The sequence below is a fragment of the Pipistrellus hanaki genome (genome assembly GCF_964339955.1).
Source record: "Pipistrellus hanaki genome assembly, chromosome: 12".
In the NCBI taxonomy this organism is placed as follows: Eukaryota; Metazoa; Chordata; class Mammalia; order Chiroptera; family Vespertilionidae; genus Pipistrellus; species Pipistrellus hanaki.
Genome location: NC_140514.1, coordinates 9,020,495 through 9,040,330, shown reverse-complemented (window position 1 = coordinate 9,040,330; position 19,836 = coordinate 9,020,495). Strand labels below are relative to the sequence as shown.

The window sequence follows — 19,836 nt, the reverse complement described above, 5'->3', positions numbered from 1 at the left end:
AATTTGTATATTCATGTATAAAAGATACAAACTTTAAACTATAAATTTAAGTGTATGTAAAATCTAGAAGCTTAAAGTTATATTCTTTTTAATGAATCTAAAATAATAAAATTATTTATGCCTTATAATTCTTATTAATACTTAATAATTTATAAATTCCACTACAGGGGGGAAAGTATTTAATATGAAAAAGAAAAAGTAATTCAATTAAGCTTTTCACAGCAGCAGCATAATAATAAGAAAAATTATTCTACTGATTTGAAAATACAAAACAAAAATAATCTCCTGAAAATATCTGCTGCTTCTCTTTAATTTGAATAGGAGTTACTTACTGTCTGAGTAGTTGACGACCTTGTTTCCACATTAACTGGCTATTTTGTTGTGGTTGCACCTCTGTTTCATTACCTTCATCTAGAAAACATTAAATCATAATAAAACCAACTTGTCATATACATTAGAGGGTATCTCTAGTGATAAAAAAATATCCAAAAATATTTATAAGATTAAGGAATATGTAAAACTGCACTGTAAGGTATGTTTCAGGACTATATACATTCTGTTTTTAAGTCAAATTTCCATAACAAACTCTGAATTCATTACTGCTAGTGGATTCCCCTCGGAGTTGTAGAACTGAAATAAAAACATTTTCCAAATCTTTAGGCAGCCTCAGAATTTCGCTCTAAGATCAAGACCTATCCACATCAAGTCACACAATAAGAGTCCTATAAAAGTATCTGAAGCACCAGGTCAAGTGTGGAACAAAAAATACCCAGGAATGATGGCTTTTAAGAAAAGCAGTTTGATTAAAGAAGTGGGTAGGAAATAATCTCATTCCAAATTTATACCCAATATGTCTAACTCCAGAGCTCATATATTTTCCTCCATATGCTATCACTACATCGATAAGAAATTAGAGAAATACATAAGTTTTAAAAATTAGATCTTACATTATCCTTTTTCTCCTAAAATAATGAAGCAAAGCTCTGTGAAACACCATCTACAAATATCAGTACAGCAGACGGAGGGTAGAAAGTGCGGTCAGGAAGATTAAGTTAACCAAAAAAGGAAAATTACTTTGGGATAACTTTAGGGGATATACTTTCTTTAAAAAGGAAAAAAAAAGCAACGGTCTCAATACTAAAGAAAAATGACACTAGTATATCCACAAATTCAGAAACTGTGGATATAATATAGTATGTTCCAATACGTCCCCTTAATAAGTCAAGTGAATAAATTGTACTTACCATATAAAACCATTTACATTAACATTTCAAAACACTAAAATTTCAGATGTGAAAGAACTTTTGAGGTCACCTAATTTCCTAAATCCTTTCTATACCATCCTCAAATATAATCAACTGCCTTTGCCTACTCTAGCAGCCAATGAGTGATGCTACCAAGGTGTGGTATATCCATTCAATGGAATACTACTCACCAGGAACAAGGGACCAACTGATGACATACACTCATATGAATTTCAAATGCATTATGCCACGTGAGAGGAGCTAGAATTAAAAGGCTACATATTGTCTTTCAGGAAAAGGCAGGACTACAGAAGGAGAAAACAGATTAGGGTTGCCAGGAGATTAGAGTGTAAAGCAAGGGTGAGAAACATCTGACCAGTGGGCCTTATAAGGCCGTGAAAACATTTGGTCTGGCCCTGCCAAGGCATTCAGGGTGAGTTAATTAAATGTCTGACCAAATATAGCAGGCTAATTGTTAAGTTGATAATTTTGTATGACCTGAGAACGATGTTATATAAATATCCAAATCGCCTTTGGCAGAAAAAAGGTTCCCCACCCATCTTAAACAATTAACTGTTAAACAATTAACTTGTTCGTGATCTCAGAATCCTCAAACTTCTGGTGGGCAGGTGTAACGTAGGAGTAGGTGGGCAAAGTTACTTCTCAAAGGGCTGAGAAGAAACTTTTTTACTTGTCTAAATCCATCATCAGCCGGGACCGGTTTGGCTCAGTGGATAGAGCCTCGGCCTAGGGACTGAAAGGTCCCGGGTTCGATTCCGGTCAAGGGCATGTACCTTGGTTGTGGGCGCATCCCCAGTAGGGGGTGTGCAAGAGGCAGCTGATCGATGATTCTCTCTCATTGATGTTTCTAATCTAACTCTCTATCCCTCTCTCTTCCTCTCTGTGAAAAATCAATAAAATATTAAAATAAATAAATAAATAAAAATAAAAAAAATAAATCCATCATCAATTAAGACTGAAAAAATTGTACAAAGAAAAGAACGAGCACAGGGAAAAGCCAACGGAGTGCAGAAACTGCCTGCTGACAAGAAACCGCCAGCAGGTTCGCAGGGTTCCGGCGCGATTCTGGAGAGAGACGTCCGTGTGGAAGTTAAACTGAATGCATGTTTAATCACACAGGCCCCGGTGCGTGCGTGTTACTGAGTACTGCGAAGATGAAAGAATATTCACTGGAACCCTATTTGAGTTTTTCTCAGCCCATCCCCTCAAGTGAGAGAGAGGTCGTCTCGGAAGTCCTAACATCCAGTACCTCTCAGATTGTGCCGTTTTGAAGGCAGGTCGTCAAAGAGAGAATTTAAGTTAAAATGAAGTCTTGAGGGTGGGCCCTAATCCAACGTGACTGATGCCCTTATAAAAGGAGACTAAGATAGCAGTTGAGTCGCTGCAAGAGCAAACTTATGGCCTACAAAGCCTAAATATTGCTATCTGGCCTCAGAAAAATTCTGCTGGCCTGCTTTAAATCATAATCTATCTCCTTAATCTTACCCACTTAGGCACCTTTTGTCTTCACTTCCTTTCCTCTGAAGTTTTAGTTCAAAGTCTATCACTTCAACCATTCTTTTGCCAATGTACTCAATTTTCTTGTACCCTTGTTTTCCATGAATTCAAGTATTAACTATTTTCATTCTATCTAGCAAGTGTACAGACAAGTGCTTCTATATAAACTCATGTTCACACATGTCAACCAAACCCTTAGCTTTTCTTAATCCTACCATTTCTTAGTTGCTTTTCTGTTCATTTGTTATAAATCTTCCCTACTTTCTGTAAACCTCCCATACACTTCTTACCAGATAATTTTGTCTCAAACATAAAGCTATCATATTAAATACCCACCACCAAACTGAAACCCTAACCTACAAACCCATCACCTACTTCCTATATTCTCTCTTGGTAACAATAAAAGACATGCTCCCCCTGTCATTTTCTACCTATGTTCAGAATCCAATCCCTATCACGTTTTCCGATACCTTCCTATTTTGTATGTCTCTATTTCTCCTTTTTATTTGCTCCTCCTCTACAAAATACAACTCTCACACACACTTCCTTCATCCTTTGTGTCCTGCCATCTATTACCCTGTAATCCCTCTTCCTCACCTTCACAACCCAATCTTCCTAAAAGTTGACCACACTTAGTCTTCATTTTCCACTCATGTCTATGTTTCTGTCCTCACCTCTCTTCTGAAATTACTTGCAATAAATTCTCAGTGATCTGTTTGTCACTAGATTCTTCAATTCTTTAGACATTAATCAGTAATGCTGAAGGGTCCTTACTTCTGAAAACTATCTCTCCTCTTTGTTTCCATTGGCTTTCCTCCTACCATTAGAACAACTGTTCTGAGTTTCCTTTTCAGGATTCTGTTTTTCTACCAGTTTTCTTTAATGCTGCCATTCCTCAGAGTTCCATTTTAAATTCTCTTCTCACTCTGCATAAAGTCGCTGGGTGAGCCTTCCACTAAGATGTCTTCAGTGTCATCAGTACTATATGGTGGTGCATCTCAATCTGCATATCAAACCTATACCACCGGTCTAAGCTCAAACCTACACACCTGTTTACTAGCCACCTTCACTTGATTGCCTAACAAATAAACCTAGAAGTGAGCCCGCCATCTTCCAAACCTGCTTATAGTCCAGTTCTTTAAACTAGAAGTGTGGCCGAGACCGATTTGGCTCAATGGATAGAGCGTCGGCTTGGGGACTGAAAGGTCCCGGGTTCGATTCCGGTCAAGGGCATGTACCTTGGTTGCGGGCATATCCCCAGTGGGGGGTGTGCAAGAGGCAGCTGATCGATGACTCTCTCTCATCGATGTTTCTAGCTCTCTATCTCTCTCCCTTCCTCTCTGTACAAAATCAATAAAATATATTTTTTTAAAAATAAAAAATAAATTAAAAAAAAAATAAACTAGAAGTGTGGGAGTCATCTTTGATTCTCCCATTTTTTCATCCTCTACATCCAAACAAGAGCCAATTCCTGCAGATTTTAGGTCCTAAATATTTCCTGAATACACCCACTTCTCTTAAACTCCGCTGTTAGAACCCCTGTCTGGGTGACTTCCTCATGGAGCCAGATGGCTGTGACAGTCCCTAACCAGTCTCCCGAATTCCAGTTTTGCTACCCTCTAACCCATCTTCTAGGCTGAAGAACAAATTTGATCACAAGAATCCTAATTAAGTTCTTCAAATGCCTTCTCATAACTCCTAGGATAAAGTGTATACTCCTTAACATATTTTACAAGACCTTGTAACAAATTTTACTCTCTTCCCCCCTAGCTAACTCTCTAGTTATATATAAACATTAATTTTCTCCCTCCAAATACTAGCCAGTTATTTCATTTCTCAAATGTGGCATATTCTTATCTCAGAAACTTTACATGCAAGTGGCAGCCAAACTCCCCTTTCCTGCTTCCCTTCCACTCTCTCTTAAAAAAAGGGAGAGAAAAAAAAAAGGAAGAAATATATCCTCAGGTAAGGATTAACAAAAAAAATTAATAAAATGAGAATATTATCTTTATTAAATAACTATTTTAAGAATTACAGTTAATATACATAAAGCCCCTAGTACAAGGCAGGTATTTCAGTAAGTGATATAAATAATACTTCAGATATTTGATCTAGAAATTTAATCTGAAATTATGTCAAAAACAAACTCACCTTAAAATAAGGCAATAACTTTGAATAACTTTTCTTTCTTTTTCTTTACATCTATTAATAAGTAATATCTGATTGTTTCCAGATACTGTAGTTTTGTATTGTTTGGTGGGGTGAAGAAGGTAGGAGGATAAAAAAGACATAATGCAAAATTATAATAAAACTAGATGCCTTGTGCACGAAATTCGTGCACAGGGAGGGGGGGGAGGGTGTGTCCCTCAGCACAGCCAGCACCTTCTCCAATCTAGGAACCCCTCGAGGGATGTTAAACTGCCCATTTAGACCCGATCCCACTGCTGGCTCCCAACCGCTCACCTGCCTGCCAGCCTGATCACCTCCTAACTACTCCCATTCCAGCCTGATTGATGTCTAACTGCTCCCCTGCCAGCCTGTTTAACCCCAATTTCCCTCCTCTGTCAGCCTGGTTACCCCTAACTGCTCTCCCCTGCAGGGTTGATCACCTCCAACTGCCCTTCCTTGCAGGCCTGGTCCCTCCCAACTGCCCTTCCCTTCTGGCCATCTTGTGTCCACATAAGGGCAGGATCTTTGACTACATGGGGGCAGCCATCTTGTGTATTGGAGTGATTGTCAATCTGCATATTACTCTTTTATTAGATAGGATAGAGGCCTGGTGTATGGGTGGGGGCCAGCTGGTTTGCCCAGAAGGATGTCCCAGATCAGGGTGGGGGTTCCCTTGGGGTGTGGGGTGGCCTGGGTGAGGGGCCTGTGGTGGTTTGCAGGCGGGCCATGTCCCCGGGCGACCCAAGTGGAGGCCCTGGTATCTGGAATTTATTTACCTTCTACAATTGAAACTTTGTAGCCTTGAGTGGAGGCCTAGGCCAGTCAGGGCAGGTAGAAAGCTTTGCTTCTTCTGTTCTCGAGGCCAACCCTACCCTGCTCTCTCCAGCTCCCTGGCTGCCGCCCTTTTTCTTGGGCTTTATCTTTTATAATTGAAACTTTGTATCCTTGAGTGGAGGCCTAGGCCGGCTAGGGCAGGCAGAAAACTTGGCTTCTGTTGCCAAAGAAACCCAAGCATCTCAACTGCTTTCTGTGGCTGCAGCCATCTTGGTTGGGGTTAATTTGCATACCCGCTCTGATGGTTTGATGGGCATGGATGGTGGGCGTGGCTTGAGCAGAGTGATGGTTAACTTGCATATTACTCTTTTATTAGGTAGGATATTTCAGCTGTTAAAAGATGATCTAATTACGCTGTGATGACCAAGTCCAAAACAATTTTGTACCTGAAACTGAGGGATTAGGCTCATTGGACAAGGTATTCTCCCATACTTAAAGAAGAAATCTTTTACCTCCATAGTTCCTACTCGTTCTCTTAGAATTTCAAGAGCATTCTGAACTTTGTACTGCACATATCAAAGTTCCCATTAATATTGGGAAGACCCAGTAAAAATCAGTTATGTTGATGTATGTTTCCCCATAAATTCTGATCCAGTAAGTGTAGAACATAAGCAAAAAATGGGAAACTAAAAGTAAAGGGAAGGGGATAAAAGAAGGAAGGTGGTGGAAAATGATCTAAATGACTCTACATGATTAGTGTCAAAAGATAAGTAGGTCAGAAAAAATAACTAACATGCAAATAACTAGAAATCAATTTGCAATTATAAATATCGTAGCTACAAATACTCGATATTAACTTCTTTTTAATCATTTGAACTTCCTTTAAAATTAGCTTACCAGAATCATAGCTTGGAGGCTTCATATCTCCCTGATTCAATTCTGTCCCATATTTCAACTTGTGGTATTTGGCTCTAACAAAGAAATGAGAAAATACAAACCATCTTAAAACATATTTAAGTAAACTTTTAGATATTCAATAGTAGTCATCAGTTTGCAGTAGTCCTAGGTAACTTTCAAAGGCACATAATCTTCTAAGATGTCAAAGTCATAATACAAAAGCATTTGCCATTACTGTTTTGTTGTTAGCCCATGAAGTGCTATTATAACAAATAAAGGACTAACTCTGGGAACCATACATCTTCTTTCTGTACTTACTAATGAACCATATTAACATGCTAGCTTTTGTTGTATTCAAATTTTCTTGATAACTGCCAGAATATTTTATTATCAAAAGCAGCAGCAAAGTTTGGATTGTAAAATAAACTTGTAAAAGACCTTTTTCAAAATTGAGTTTTTTAAAAAGAAAAATCACCTATAATACTATCTTATCAGGCAATTATAATTTGCCAAGTATGCATTGTATTGAATAATCCAAAGGATGGAGGGGGAACCAGCTCAAATCATGAATACTGAATAAGATATTCCAGCAGAAATAAATAATTTTTTTAATAGTCAAAGTATCCTTTGCCTTTCTTTGCAGGAAGAACTCAGGAAAAACTGTGAACAGGAATTCTTGTCTTCTCTTGCTATATGAATGTTATTATTTCTGGTTAGTCTGACTTAACCATCTCAGATTTAACCATCTGAGACCAGAAAAATAAACTAGATAAGGTAAAAAATTTTAAGATTAACTAAAAATGGCCACACTTAATTTATTTGGATATTTTAATTTGTTTGCTTCCCTAAAATATTGAGGCCATTTATAATAAATATTCAATATAATAAGACTGGGATAATAACAACCATTTGAAAACTTAAATAATAAAGAAGTAATGAAAGAGTAACATAGCAAGCCCTAGCCAGTTTGGCTCAATGGATATATAGCATTGGCTCTCGAACTAAAGGATCAGAAGTTCGATTCTGGTCAAGGTCATATGCCTTGGTTGCAAGCTCCCTGGCTGCATTCAGGAAGTAACCAATTGATGTGTCTCTCTCATGTGGATGTTTCTCTCTCTTTCTGTCTTCCTCCCTTACACTCTTTCTAAAATAAAAATCAGTGGAAAAATATCTTTGGGTGAGAATTAACAACAAATGAGAGAAAATAATGTAGCCAACTCTGAAAGCTTTTTTTAAAAATTATTTTTATCCTTATAAAAAACTAATTGAGCACTTACTATAAATTTTTTAAAGTAAATTATAAGAAAATGGAAATTATTTGCTCAAATATATGAAGTACTGAAATTCCTCATATTATTTTACAGTAATTATTTTGCAGTTACACAAGAAAAGTCAATGTTTTATATAGAAGGGAATCTTAAGAAAACCTATAAAAATTATACACAGTTGATGTTTTATTTCTTAGGGTAGGTGGTAGGTATATCATCATTTTTTTATATTAGTCTTTATGTTCTGCATAGATATAAAATGTTTTGTAATAATATGTATCCATTAAAAAGGAAAAAATATTTGTTTTCTAATATGGATTGATCTCTAAGCTTAAGCAAAAAAAGCGAAGTATAAAATACTATGTACATATGTGGTTTATATGTATGTTATGTATATTTCATATGTATTGAATATTTCTGAATACATAACACATAAAACATCAGTTAAAATTATTTCCTTTGGGAAGGGAAATCAGTGAACTGATGCAGAAGGAAAATTACTTTGTGTTATTTGGCGAATTAACCATATGTATATATGTCTTTTTAAAATTTTTTAGTAAATATTTTGTCCCAAATAATTTAGAACATTTTTTCTCTACTCCCAATGTTTCTCTTAATCAAAGATTTCCTCACCCTACTAAACATTTCCTAGTCTACCTCAATGTCTCCGTATTAATGATATTATAAGAGGGTAAGATTTAGAGCCATTGTCTCAAAATAAAAATACCTCCCAGAAGTCACAACAATAATTGAAAGCAACTGGCTGAGGATAGAGAAGTAGCAATAACATTTTATGGAATGAATTTATATATTTTTGTTATATGCATATAAAGAAAAACATTTTCAAACACAAAATAGTGCATTCTAGTATTCTTAGGAAAAACTGCAACAGGGCTACAAAAATGAAACAGAAAATATTATATGCAACATATACAACAAAAAATAATAAAACACTATGAAATAACACTTCCTAAAAAATTAGACAAAGACAAAATAAGTAAAGAAATGCTGTGTTTACAAGCTGGGTTCCCTTAAAAATGATTTCATTATATCCAATAAATGTACTGAATTCTTATATCACACCAGGCACTGCACTGGCTGCTGGGAACAGCCTGCAACTTGTAATCCATGATGAGGGTGGAGGCAGGAAGATGCCTGGGGGGCAGGAATGTAACTAAACAGCTATCGCACACTGTGAGTGAGAGCTCAGAATTATACCCACGGTCACATGAGCTCAGAGAAGGAATTAGCTAATTCTGTCAAAGGTGGTTTCAAGGAGACCTACCAAATAGGAGGTAACACATGAGATTTTAGCTAAATTCAAAATACCATCAGTTTCCCCACCAGACAAATGAACTGATATAGAGGGCATTTCTGTCAGAAGAAACAATACTTAAAGTTCCTCAAAATGTGTATGTGTGTTTGTGAAGTGGGTGTAAGTATTAAAAAAACAGTTGTGTGTGTGAGTATGTGTGTGAATGCGTGTCATGTGTGCATGTATATGTATAGGACAAGCAAGGGGCCTGGATGTAAAAGATTTTACTAAGAAGAATTTTGAAATTAGCCAGATACTTTTTTTTAAAAAATATATTTTATTGATTTTTTTACAGAGAGGAAGAGAGAGGGATAGAGCGTTAGAAACATCAATGAGAGAGAATCATCGATTAGCTGCCTCTTGCACACCCCCTACTGGAGTTGTGCCCGCAACCAAGGTACATGCCCTTGACCGGAATCGAACCCAGGACCTTTCAGTTCCCAGGCCGACGCTCTATCCACTGAGCCAAACCAGTTTCGGCTAGCCAGATACTTTTAAGCAGTGATTTAATATCTGTATTTTAAATAATTAGTCCAATGAACATGAAAACATCTAAGAGCTCTAATTTCAAAAAGAAATAATTTATTACACTTTAATAGTGCCATTACATCAGGAATAATCTCAGATCATTCCATGAACTTCAAAAGATACAAAATCAGGGACTCTTTTCCAGGAAAATCCCATTCGTTAAAAAAACACCACCACCACTTCCCTGGACCAGGCCAGTCTTTCTCTCTCTGTTCTCCAAAGTCAAACTACTTGAAAAATAAGCGACTGTATCTGTCTGCCCTTTATCTATCCTACTCACCCCTCAATCCCCTATGATCTGGTTTATGTTCCTGCTGCCTCACTGAAGCTGTCTGGCAAGGATACCAACAAGCTCTTAACTGGCAAGTCCAAACGACTATTTTCAGTATACAATTTACTTGGAGTCTATTTGGCACTTGCAATTGTCAAACTCCCCTTTTCTTGCTTCCGATAAGGACTTAATCACAAGGAACAACAATAGCCTGTAATATTGCAATCGAGAGTCAGGGAATATACTACTCTCTCCTTCCTCTCCAACCATTGTTTTGTTGGTTGTTCTTTCTCTGCCTTTGTTCAAACATTTCCTGTGGGTTCTCTTTTCTTCCCAAAATATTTGTTCTTCTTGTCTCAACTACTTCTATAACTTCACCCACAATATTGATGTGTACATTTCTAGTCATGAGTCCCTCTCATATCTGCTTTAAACCCTTAATTCTTATCCTTTTTTAAATTCTTAATTGTTATCCTTGATTCCTTTGATAAGTTCCAAAACTCATACTTCAAGCCAGAACCCTAGGAATCTTAAGTTAACTTTCTTCCTCATCTCCTATACCAAATCATCTTCCAAATTATGTAAGATACTCTCTATTTAAAATGTTTCACAGCTGATGCCTCCTCTATTCCTGCAGCTACTATGCTATCATGTCTCATCCTTGACTATTACAATCTTCCTGCCTGTATTAACAGATTTTTTCAGTCTATTCCCCAAAATGAAATGAGAATGATCATTCTAAAATCTATTTCACACTATTCCATGCTTAAAACCTTTCAATTACATGACAACTAAATGCAGTATGTATTTCTAGACAAAAAAACAAACAAACACACACACACAAAAAAACCCTATAAAGATCATATTAGAATATTTGGTCAAAAAATGTTATGAAGATCATCACTGGAACATATGAATATAGGCTTTGTTAAATAATGGAACTATATCAACATTAAATTTCCTAAATTTGATAATAAGCTGTAATTATGCAATGGAATGTCCTTGCTCTTAGAAAATATATAGCGAGGAATTTATAGGGAAAAGAGATATAATGTTTGCAAGTAAGTAGGAAATTATTCAGGAAAAAAATATGGTATATTGTGCATGATGACAGTTAACATAGTAAAAATGTGGTCAAATTGATAATTCTGGGTAAATGGCATATGGGTCCTGCAACTTTTATTAATTTGAGATTATTTTAGAAAGCTTTTGAAATTTTTCAATATTCCCTATTACGTGTAAGATAAAAGTTTCAATTCCTTAGTTAGGCTTTCCATGATCTCATCAAATCACAACTAATGTCCTTCCTTCCAATACACAGTAATTATAAATTTCTGAACACACCAAACTGCTTTATTCTGCATAAAACATATCCTCTCAACTTCCTGAACCTTGTCTATCTGGCAAACACATTATTTTTTATGATGTTCAAGCCTCAACTCTTTTTTTTTTTTTTAAATATATATTTTATTGTTTTTTTACAGAGAGGAAAAGAGAGGGATAGAGAGTTAGAAACATCGATGAGAGAGACTCATTGATCAGCTGCCTCTTGCATACTCCCTACTGGGGATGTGCCTGCAACCAAGGTACATGTCCTTGACAGAATAGAACCTGGGAACTTTCAGTCCACAGGCCGACGCTTTATCCACTGGGCCAAACCGGTTTCGGCAAAGCCTCAACTCTTTTAATTACACCTTTCTTTCTACTTCCACCTTCCAGACAAATATCCACTCCCTTCCTTGTGACCCACTGTATCCCACACAGACTTCTCCCACAGCGCCGATCAGACTGCACTGCACTGCATGGCTTCCAACTGTGCTTCCAGTTACTGTAAGCCAGTAAGGACAAGGACTATGACCTATGTTTAGACTCAGGTCCAGCACAAGTGCTTAAACTGGATGCACAGATTAATATGTTTAATGAGAAGGGACACACACACAATATTCTTGGTTACTGTAATATCTGTGTATTTCAATTCTTCCATCTTACGAATACTATAATGTTCTGGTACAGAGTACAGGTTTCAGAATCAGATAGACCTAAGCAATCTGAAGCACAGCTCTACCTGACTGCAACTCTATACAGTCACTTTGTTTTTAAGCCTCAGGACCTGTAATACAGTAAGTAGTTAATAAACAGTGTCCATTTTATTTTTAGATAGCTTAAAGTCTCAAATATTCAAAATTACTACCTTTAAAAATCTGGGTGTTTTTTTCTATCTCCTCAATACAGTTTTCAATTAACTTCTCAAGGAAAATAACTGCCTATTTTTCACCAAAAAGTGAACTTGTTGTCAATCTCATTTAAAGATGCTATATAAAACTGAACACAAATTCCAATAAAGTTTTATTTCTTGATATTCATAAATATTGTCTGCTAAATGTTATTCTAGGGTAGTTTTGCAAATACCCCATATAACAACTTCAAAATAATGAGAAAAGAATGTGATCACTAAAATTTAAGCATAATAGAGAATTTCAATATATCTATCAGGTACTCAAAACAAAGAATGGTTTCACACTGCTGACGCGCACGCGCACACACACACACACACACACACACACACATACACACACACACATCTAGAGACCATCGTCCATTAAAGCAAATAAACCTAATTTATAAGAAAATTTCCAAAACTCTCATCTATGATGTATTATCCTTGAATTATGACCCAAGTTTTGTTATTTGAGTATCTCAGACACTAGCAAACTAGAAAGGTAAGGTTTGCTTATGGAGAAATATGAATAGCTGATAGAAAAGGCACAAAATATCAAAAAAGTCTATAAAAAGATTCTCAACATAGTCTGCCAGAGCAATTTTTTTTTTCAAAGAAACTACATCAAATTGAGTAATATTAGATGATAAGAAAATAGTTAATAAGCATTATGTAATTTCCTTTACAACTAAAAACTATTTCATTCCATAAAGAAATGGATATTAAAGATTCAATATGGCCAAGACCGGTTTGGCTCAATGGATAGAGCGTCTGCTTGGGGACTGAAGGGACCCAGGTTCGATTCTGGTCAAGGGCATGTACCTTGGTTGCGGGCATATCCCCAGTAGGGGGTGTGCAAGAGGCAGCTGATCGATGACTCTCTCTCATCGATGTTTCTAGCTCTCTATCTCTCTCCCTTCCTCTCTGTAGAAAATCAATAAAATATATTAAAAAAAAAAAAAAGATTCAATATGTTTCTTAAGAAAGAAGAGGGTATGGGAAAATTGTTGCTAAAATTTTTTAAATCATATAAATCAGTTTATTGGTCTTTATTAAATGTTAACAAAATAGAATTAACATATTACAACCATTATAAATATTTATTACAGATGACATTTCCTGAATTCAGAAACATAAAGTATTAAAATTTAGATTTATGGAATGGCAGGAAAACTATTCCAAACTTTAAGAGAAGTCTATCTTGCATTTTACTGAATTACCTTTCTTGTTTGAGAGCATACTCCAGCATTTTGATCCTCCTCACAAGATCCTTCTTCAAATTTTCTTGACCTTTCCTTTCCCCCTGAAGAAATGCAATCTGGGCCTGAGTAGGGAAAAGGAAGATAAAACTCAGTTTAGAGCAAATAAGTTTTTTTAAAAACTCAGTTGAGGAAAGAACCTTTGGGAGATAGGACAGTTAGATGAAAAAAACATTTCCTTTACATATCTGTCACAAAGTATGCAAGTATATAGGAAGGCATTGGCTGCATGGAAAAAAAAGGGGGGGGAGGGGGACTTAATGTATGATTCTGGACTAGATTTGGCTATAAAAGGAAGTCATTGGGACAACTGGCGAAACATGAATTGGGTCTCAGGATTAGAGATAGTTAACATATCAGTGTTAGTTTTTTGCGTTTGACAGCTATATGTGGTTACAGAGCAGTATTTGTTTATAGGAAATAAACCCTAAAGTATTTTGTGGAAGGCCATGGGCCATCAGGTTGGCTAGCATGGTTCAGGACAAAAATAATTCTTTGTATTGTCCTTGCAACTTTTCTGTCAATATAAGAGTTAAAATTATGGATAAAATCTTTTATTTTGAAACAAATACTATGCCAATATGATAAAATACAAATAATACAATTTAATACCAGCATCATGAATAATGAAGAAACCCTATAAGGACTGATAATCAGAAACAAAACAAGGATGTTCATTTTTCATCACAAATATTTAACCTTGTTATGGAGGTGGGAGCCGGTGTCATTAGTTAAGAAACAAGTAAGTTTAAAAATAGAGAAGAGGAAATAAAATTACTATTATTTTGCAAATGATATGAGTGGATACCTGGAAAATCCAAGAAAACTAATTGTAAACAATTATAAAAATAGAGAAATTTTAAAAATAATCAATTGAAACCCATGTGCTTCTATAAAAAGTACTAGTTAGATGATATAATGAAAGAAAATAACCCCACTTATAATAACAAAAATGGTAAAATGATTAGAACAAATTAAGAGCTACGCAGAGAGAATATTTTAAATGGTACACTAAAAAATGCCTGAAACAAATGAGAAGCAAAGCCATGTTCTTAAAAAGAACTACAAGGATTTTATTTCTCCCTAAATAAATCTTTAAAAATTATGCTAACCCAAATAAAATACCAACAGTGTATTTTTAAAAAGCATCATAGTTCTAGCTAGTTTGGTTCACTAGAGCACCGATTGGCCTGCAGACTGAAGGGTCCTGGGTTCAATTCTGATCAAGGGCACATGCCCAAGTTGTGGGCTCAATCCCTAGTAGGTGGTGTGGAGGAGGCAGCTGATCAATGATCAGAGATAATCCTTTCTAATCATTGATGTTTCTATTCCTCCCTCTCCCTTCCTCTCTGAAATCAATAAAAATATATTTAAAAACATCAGACATAATGATTCTAAAGTACATATTGTTAGGACTACAGAGCAATACAGTCGTTCAAGGCCATTTGTAAGCTTCCCCCCACAGGAGAAAGGCCAGGAAAGACTTGCTGGACACCAGAAATCAGACCGTATAAGGAACTGAAGCAGACCTAAAGACACCTGATTGCACAACTGCATTCCATGAGCATTCCACGCTCACCAGCCCAGCCCCCAGACCCACTGACTGTAAGAGCTGCCTGCCAGTGACTGCAAACAAGGCTGAAACTCCAGGTCTGAGTGCTGCCGTCATCACCCAATGTCCAGCCCCTTCCCTTTGGTTATTCCATTCTCCAACCTTTTCCTTAAATAAATTCCTTCAATAAAAGTATTCGAATGCATGACATTTTATTTAATAAACTATAAGATGTGCTCCAAAGGAAAACAAAATAGAAAATATAAACAGGAGATATAATAAAAGCTTACCTTTTAAAAAAGGTCAATATTAATCAACACAATATCAAAATGAAGAGCCATGAAACTATATTGATGAAAGATCATTACATGAAAAGCTAGAGAGCCTAACTAGTAAAATATACCTAACGATCACAGTTTTAAACAGAAACAACTGAGCCCTGACCAGTGTGGTCCAGTTGGTTGGAGGATCATCCTGTACACGAAAAGATGGAGGGTTTGATTCCAGCCAGGGCACACAGCCAGGCTGTGGGTTTGATCCCCAGTAGGGGTGTGTGCCGGAGGCAACTGATCAATGTTTCTCTCTCACATCAATATTTCTCTCTCTCTCCCTTCTCTCTGAAAATAAAATAAATATTAACAATTGAAGTCGGGCAAAGATTTTTTAATACTCTTCTTGGAACTTTCCTATAAGTTGAAGTATTTTTTTCAAGTTCTTAAAAAGGCAGCTCTGATGCATCATGCATACCATACCTGTTAAAAAGATAAAACAATGTTCACAGACAGATGAATTACAGATATATCTTTATATGGCTGGCAGCAATGCAAAATTTATTTTTGGCAAAAGGGGCCTGACAATGCTACACACATACCCTATAACCTGGTATGGAAACACCAGCACCTTGCTCCACATCATCCAAAAAAAGTAATGTGCAAAGATTTTTAGATACGCTCTACTTTTGCTTCTATTTTTATCCTTTGAATTCTTTCCTTCTAATTTTCCTTTCCATCCATTTCTAGAGAGAATTATGGTATAGAATTTTATAGTTTACATTTTGTTATGCAGTTTTTGTGTTATTACTGTTTTTATGACCATCATTTTCATTGGGTTTATTATAGATCTCTAAGTAAATTTACCATAACTCTTACTTAATCATTGTGGCAGATTCTGTGTACTAGCTATTCAAAATACATATTCCCAACCCCCTTCCACCTTGTAACTTCCCACTATAGAATCTGGAAAGCCAAATGCTTGCTGTCTTGGGTTGTGTGTGTCCACACATAGCTATGTAACTAATGAAATATAAGGTGAAAGATTTACACAGTCTGAAAAATAAAATAATAAAAGCTTACTTTTTTTTAAAAAAAAAAAAAGGTCAATATTAATCAACATATTAAAATGAAGAGCCATGAAACTATATTGTTGTAAGATCATTACATGAAAAACTAGAGAGCCTAACTAGTAAAACAATACACCAATGATCACAGTTTTAAATATAAACAACTGAGCCCTGAAGAGAAACCAGAGTATACTAGATATATATATGAATGTCTGATGTGAGTGGGAGAAGATACTTCTGGGAAACTTTATCACTCGCTGATAAAAAAAGGCTCGTCTGCTTTTACTTAGTTCTTACTGTCTGTAACTACAACAGTCTCCCTTTCTCCATGGTTTCACTTTCAACAGTTTCAGTTACCCAAAGTCAACTGTGGTCCAAAAAGATTAAACGAAAAATTCCAAAAATAAACAATTCTTAAATTTTAAATTGCAGACCATCCTTAATAGCATGATGAAACCTCACACTGTCCCACCTGAAACACGAATCCCTTTGCCTCCTGTATTCATACTGTATAAGCTCCTGCATGTTAGTCATTTAGCAGCCAACTTGGTTATCAGGTCAACTGGGGGGCATCACAGTGCTTGTATTCAAATAACCCTTATTTTACTTAATAATGGCCCCAAAGCAAAGAGTAGTTAGTGATCCTGGCAATTCGAATATGCCAAAAAGAAGCTATGAATTATAGGTATGTATGAGAAAATATATATTATATACTAGTGGCCCGGTGCATAAAATGCATGCACAGGGGGCGGGAGTTCCCTCAGCCCAGCCTGCACCCTCTCTAATCGGGGACCCTTTGGGAGATGTACGAATAGGCCTAAACTGGCAGTTGGACATTCCTCTCGGAATCTGGGACCACTGGCTCCTAATTGCTCACCTACCTGCCTGCCTGATCGCCTCTAACTGCCTCTGCCTGCCAGCCTGATGGCCTCTAACTGCCCTCCCCTGCTGGCCTAATCACCCCTAACTGCCTCTGCCTAGTCCCCACCACCATGGCTTTGTCCAGAAGGATGGCCCGTCGACCTGGTCTAATTAGCATATTACCATTTTATTGCTTAAATGGGAGGAAGGGGAGAGAATTTTTCAGCAGGAGGAGATGACTTGGCAGACAAAAATACATAATCCCTATACCTGGATTGATAGCCAAACTGGTCATTAAAAAATTGAACCGCTTTCTTACACCTTACACCAAACAGCTGTTGCCCTTAAAACCACTCCTTAACCCCCCTCCACCTTAGGTTCTGCCTTCACAGTTCACCCAGACTAGGTTGTGACTGCTCAGTTTTTATGCCAGTCATTGACAAAGCTCCGCCTCCTAGGCAGCCATTGGCTCCTCACAGTTCACCCAGATTTGGTTTTGATTAGTCAGTTTCTATGTCAGTTAGCATCTCCAAGGCCTATCTCCAGACCTGATAAGAGATGTGGAGCTGATCAGCAGTCACCCAAGCTGTTGGCTAGCAGGCTGAACTGCTGACCTTGCAGAGATAGAGGCTCGCTCCGCTGCTGGTGAGGCCCGGAAAGAGAGAGAGAGAGGGAGGCAAGAGCTGATCAGCCTTCCCCCCCCCGCCCTCCAAGAGGTCAGCAGTTCAGCCCGCTCACCAGTCCCCACCCACCTGAGCCTGCTGCGCATGCAGCCTGGTATTTGGTCATCCCTTCGGTCGTTTTGGACATTAAAGTTCCTGGTTCTTTATATATATATATAGATGAAGTTCAGTACTATCCAGTTTCTGGCATACACTGGAGGGGAAGGTTCTTGAAACACAATACTGTCTAGCAATCTTGTAATCATAATGCAACAATAAGCTGGTACATTGGGAGTAAAGGATAGCAGAAAGAATAGAAAAAAACCTAGATTCTTTGTCATTACTGAGCAACTGCAATAGCTAATGTCAAAGCAAAGCACTACCCACAAACAGAATGTGAGAAAAATTAACTTTATTTTTTTATGTCACTGTTGAGAGGATTTACTTGTAGCCAAAAGCATTCCCAGTAATACTCATTTCACTACAGTTTGACATTTAGATTACAATTCTTATCTATCTATAAAAGCCTAATATGCAAAGTTCCTGATAGATACTGACCAAGTGCCAATGCCACTAATAAAGCATGAGAGTAAAATTTAATACATCTCCCCTACCATTTCGGTATTATTTATTGTTTTTTTAAAAATTCATAAATACAAAAGGGTACCTCATGGCTTTGATGTATATGTTTTTATAATTATTGACTATTTTGCTACATGTTAACTATTGTCCTCTGAGCCTTCTGCTAAACAAGAATCAATCTATGAACTTCCAGGTTCATCGCTGCCTAATTTAAGCAAGAATCTCACTAAGTCGGTCTAGACCGGGTTCTTGCTAGACCGACTTAGTGAGATTCTTGCTTAAATTAGGCAGCGATGAACCTGGAAGCAAAAATAAAATCTAAATTTAACTCAATTCTAAATAAGGACTAAAACTGGTGTGTTTGTTTTGTTTTTTGTAGAAAAATTGGTGGTGTCTAGTCAGTGATTCAGTTCTAAAGCTCTTCTCATATTAAAGTTATAGCAAACTTACAAAAACAGTCACTTGCATGTAACAGATGCCCAATAAATATTTGTTAAATTAACTAAGTAGTTTCATAAAAAGCAAGTAAGCAGTATTAGGCAGCAAAGCCTAAGTACCAAATGATAAAGCAAGTACCTTAATAGGAACAATCATTAAAAACTAAGGGTATCCAAAAACTCTTCATGGTGGAAATAGGACTTAAGCTAAATTTGAATAAAGAACCTATAAACCTGAAAGAGAAATACAAACCACAAGATAATGAAAGAATATTTAAGAACTAGTGGTTTGGTGCATGAAATTCATGCAGGGGTGGGGGTCCCTGCACCCTCTCCACTCTAGGACACCTCAGGGAAACCAGCAGCGGGATATCCCTCTCCCAATCCAGGACTGCTGGCTCCTAACCGCTCACCTGCCTGCCTGCCTGCCTGCCTGATTGTCCCTAACCACTCTGCCTGCCGGCCTGCTCATCCCCAACTGCTGCCCCTTCCCACCAGCCTGCTCGCCCCCAACTGCCCCCCCCAGCCTAATCGCCCCGAACTGAACCCCCCCCTCACCTACCTGATCGCCCCCAACTGACCCCCACTGCAGGCCTGCTCACCTCCAACTGCCCCCCCCTGCCGGCCCGCTCACCCCCAACTGCCCCCTTCCGCCAACCTAATCACCCCCAACAGCCCTCCCCACCAGCCTGATCACCCACAACTGCCCTCCCGTCTTAGCCCCTAACTGCGTCTACCTCGGCCCCACCACCATGGCTTTGTCCAGAAGAACGTCCAGAAGGTCTCCTGGAAGGTCTCCCAGTATAATTAGCATATTACCCTTTTATTAGTATAAATAGATGTCCTTTTGAACAACGATATTTTTTAAAAGTAGACATTGCTCATGTGCAAAGCAAGATTGCACTATTTTGGTTTCCTATCCTAACAGATAAAAATATAAAC

General features: G+C 37.3%; 1 protein-coding gene across 2 annotated transcripts in view; it reads right to left on the bottom strand.

Annotated features, from left to right (window-relative positions):
- STRN (striatin) overlaps positions 1 to 19,836 on the bottom strand; it is an 81,685-nt gene that overhangs the window by 46,420 nt on the left and 15,429 nt on the right. For both annotated transcript variants that reach the window (XM_084900600.1, XM_084900601.1), the window contains exons 2-4: positions 13,423 to 13,526; positions 6,603 to 6,676; positions 333 to 411 (exon numbers count right to left, since the gene is read on the bottom strand). In XM_084900600.1, the coding sequence (XP_084756726.1) occupies positions 333 to 411; positions 6,603 to 6,676; positions 13,423 to 13,526 (257 nt within the window). The remainder of the gene's footprint in view (positions 1 to 332; positions 412 to 6,602; positions 6,677 to 13,422; positions 13,527 to 19,836) is intronic.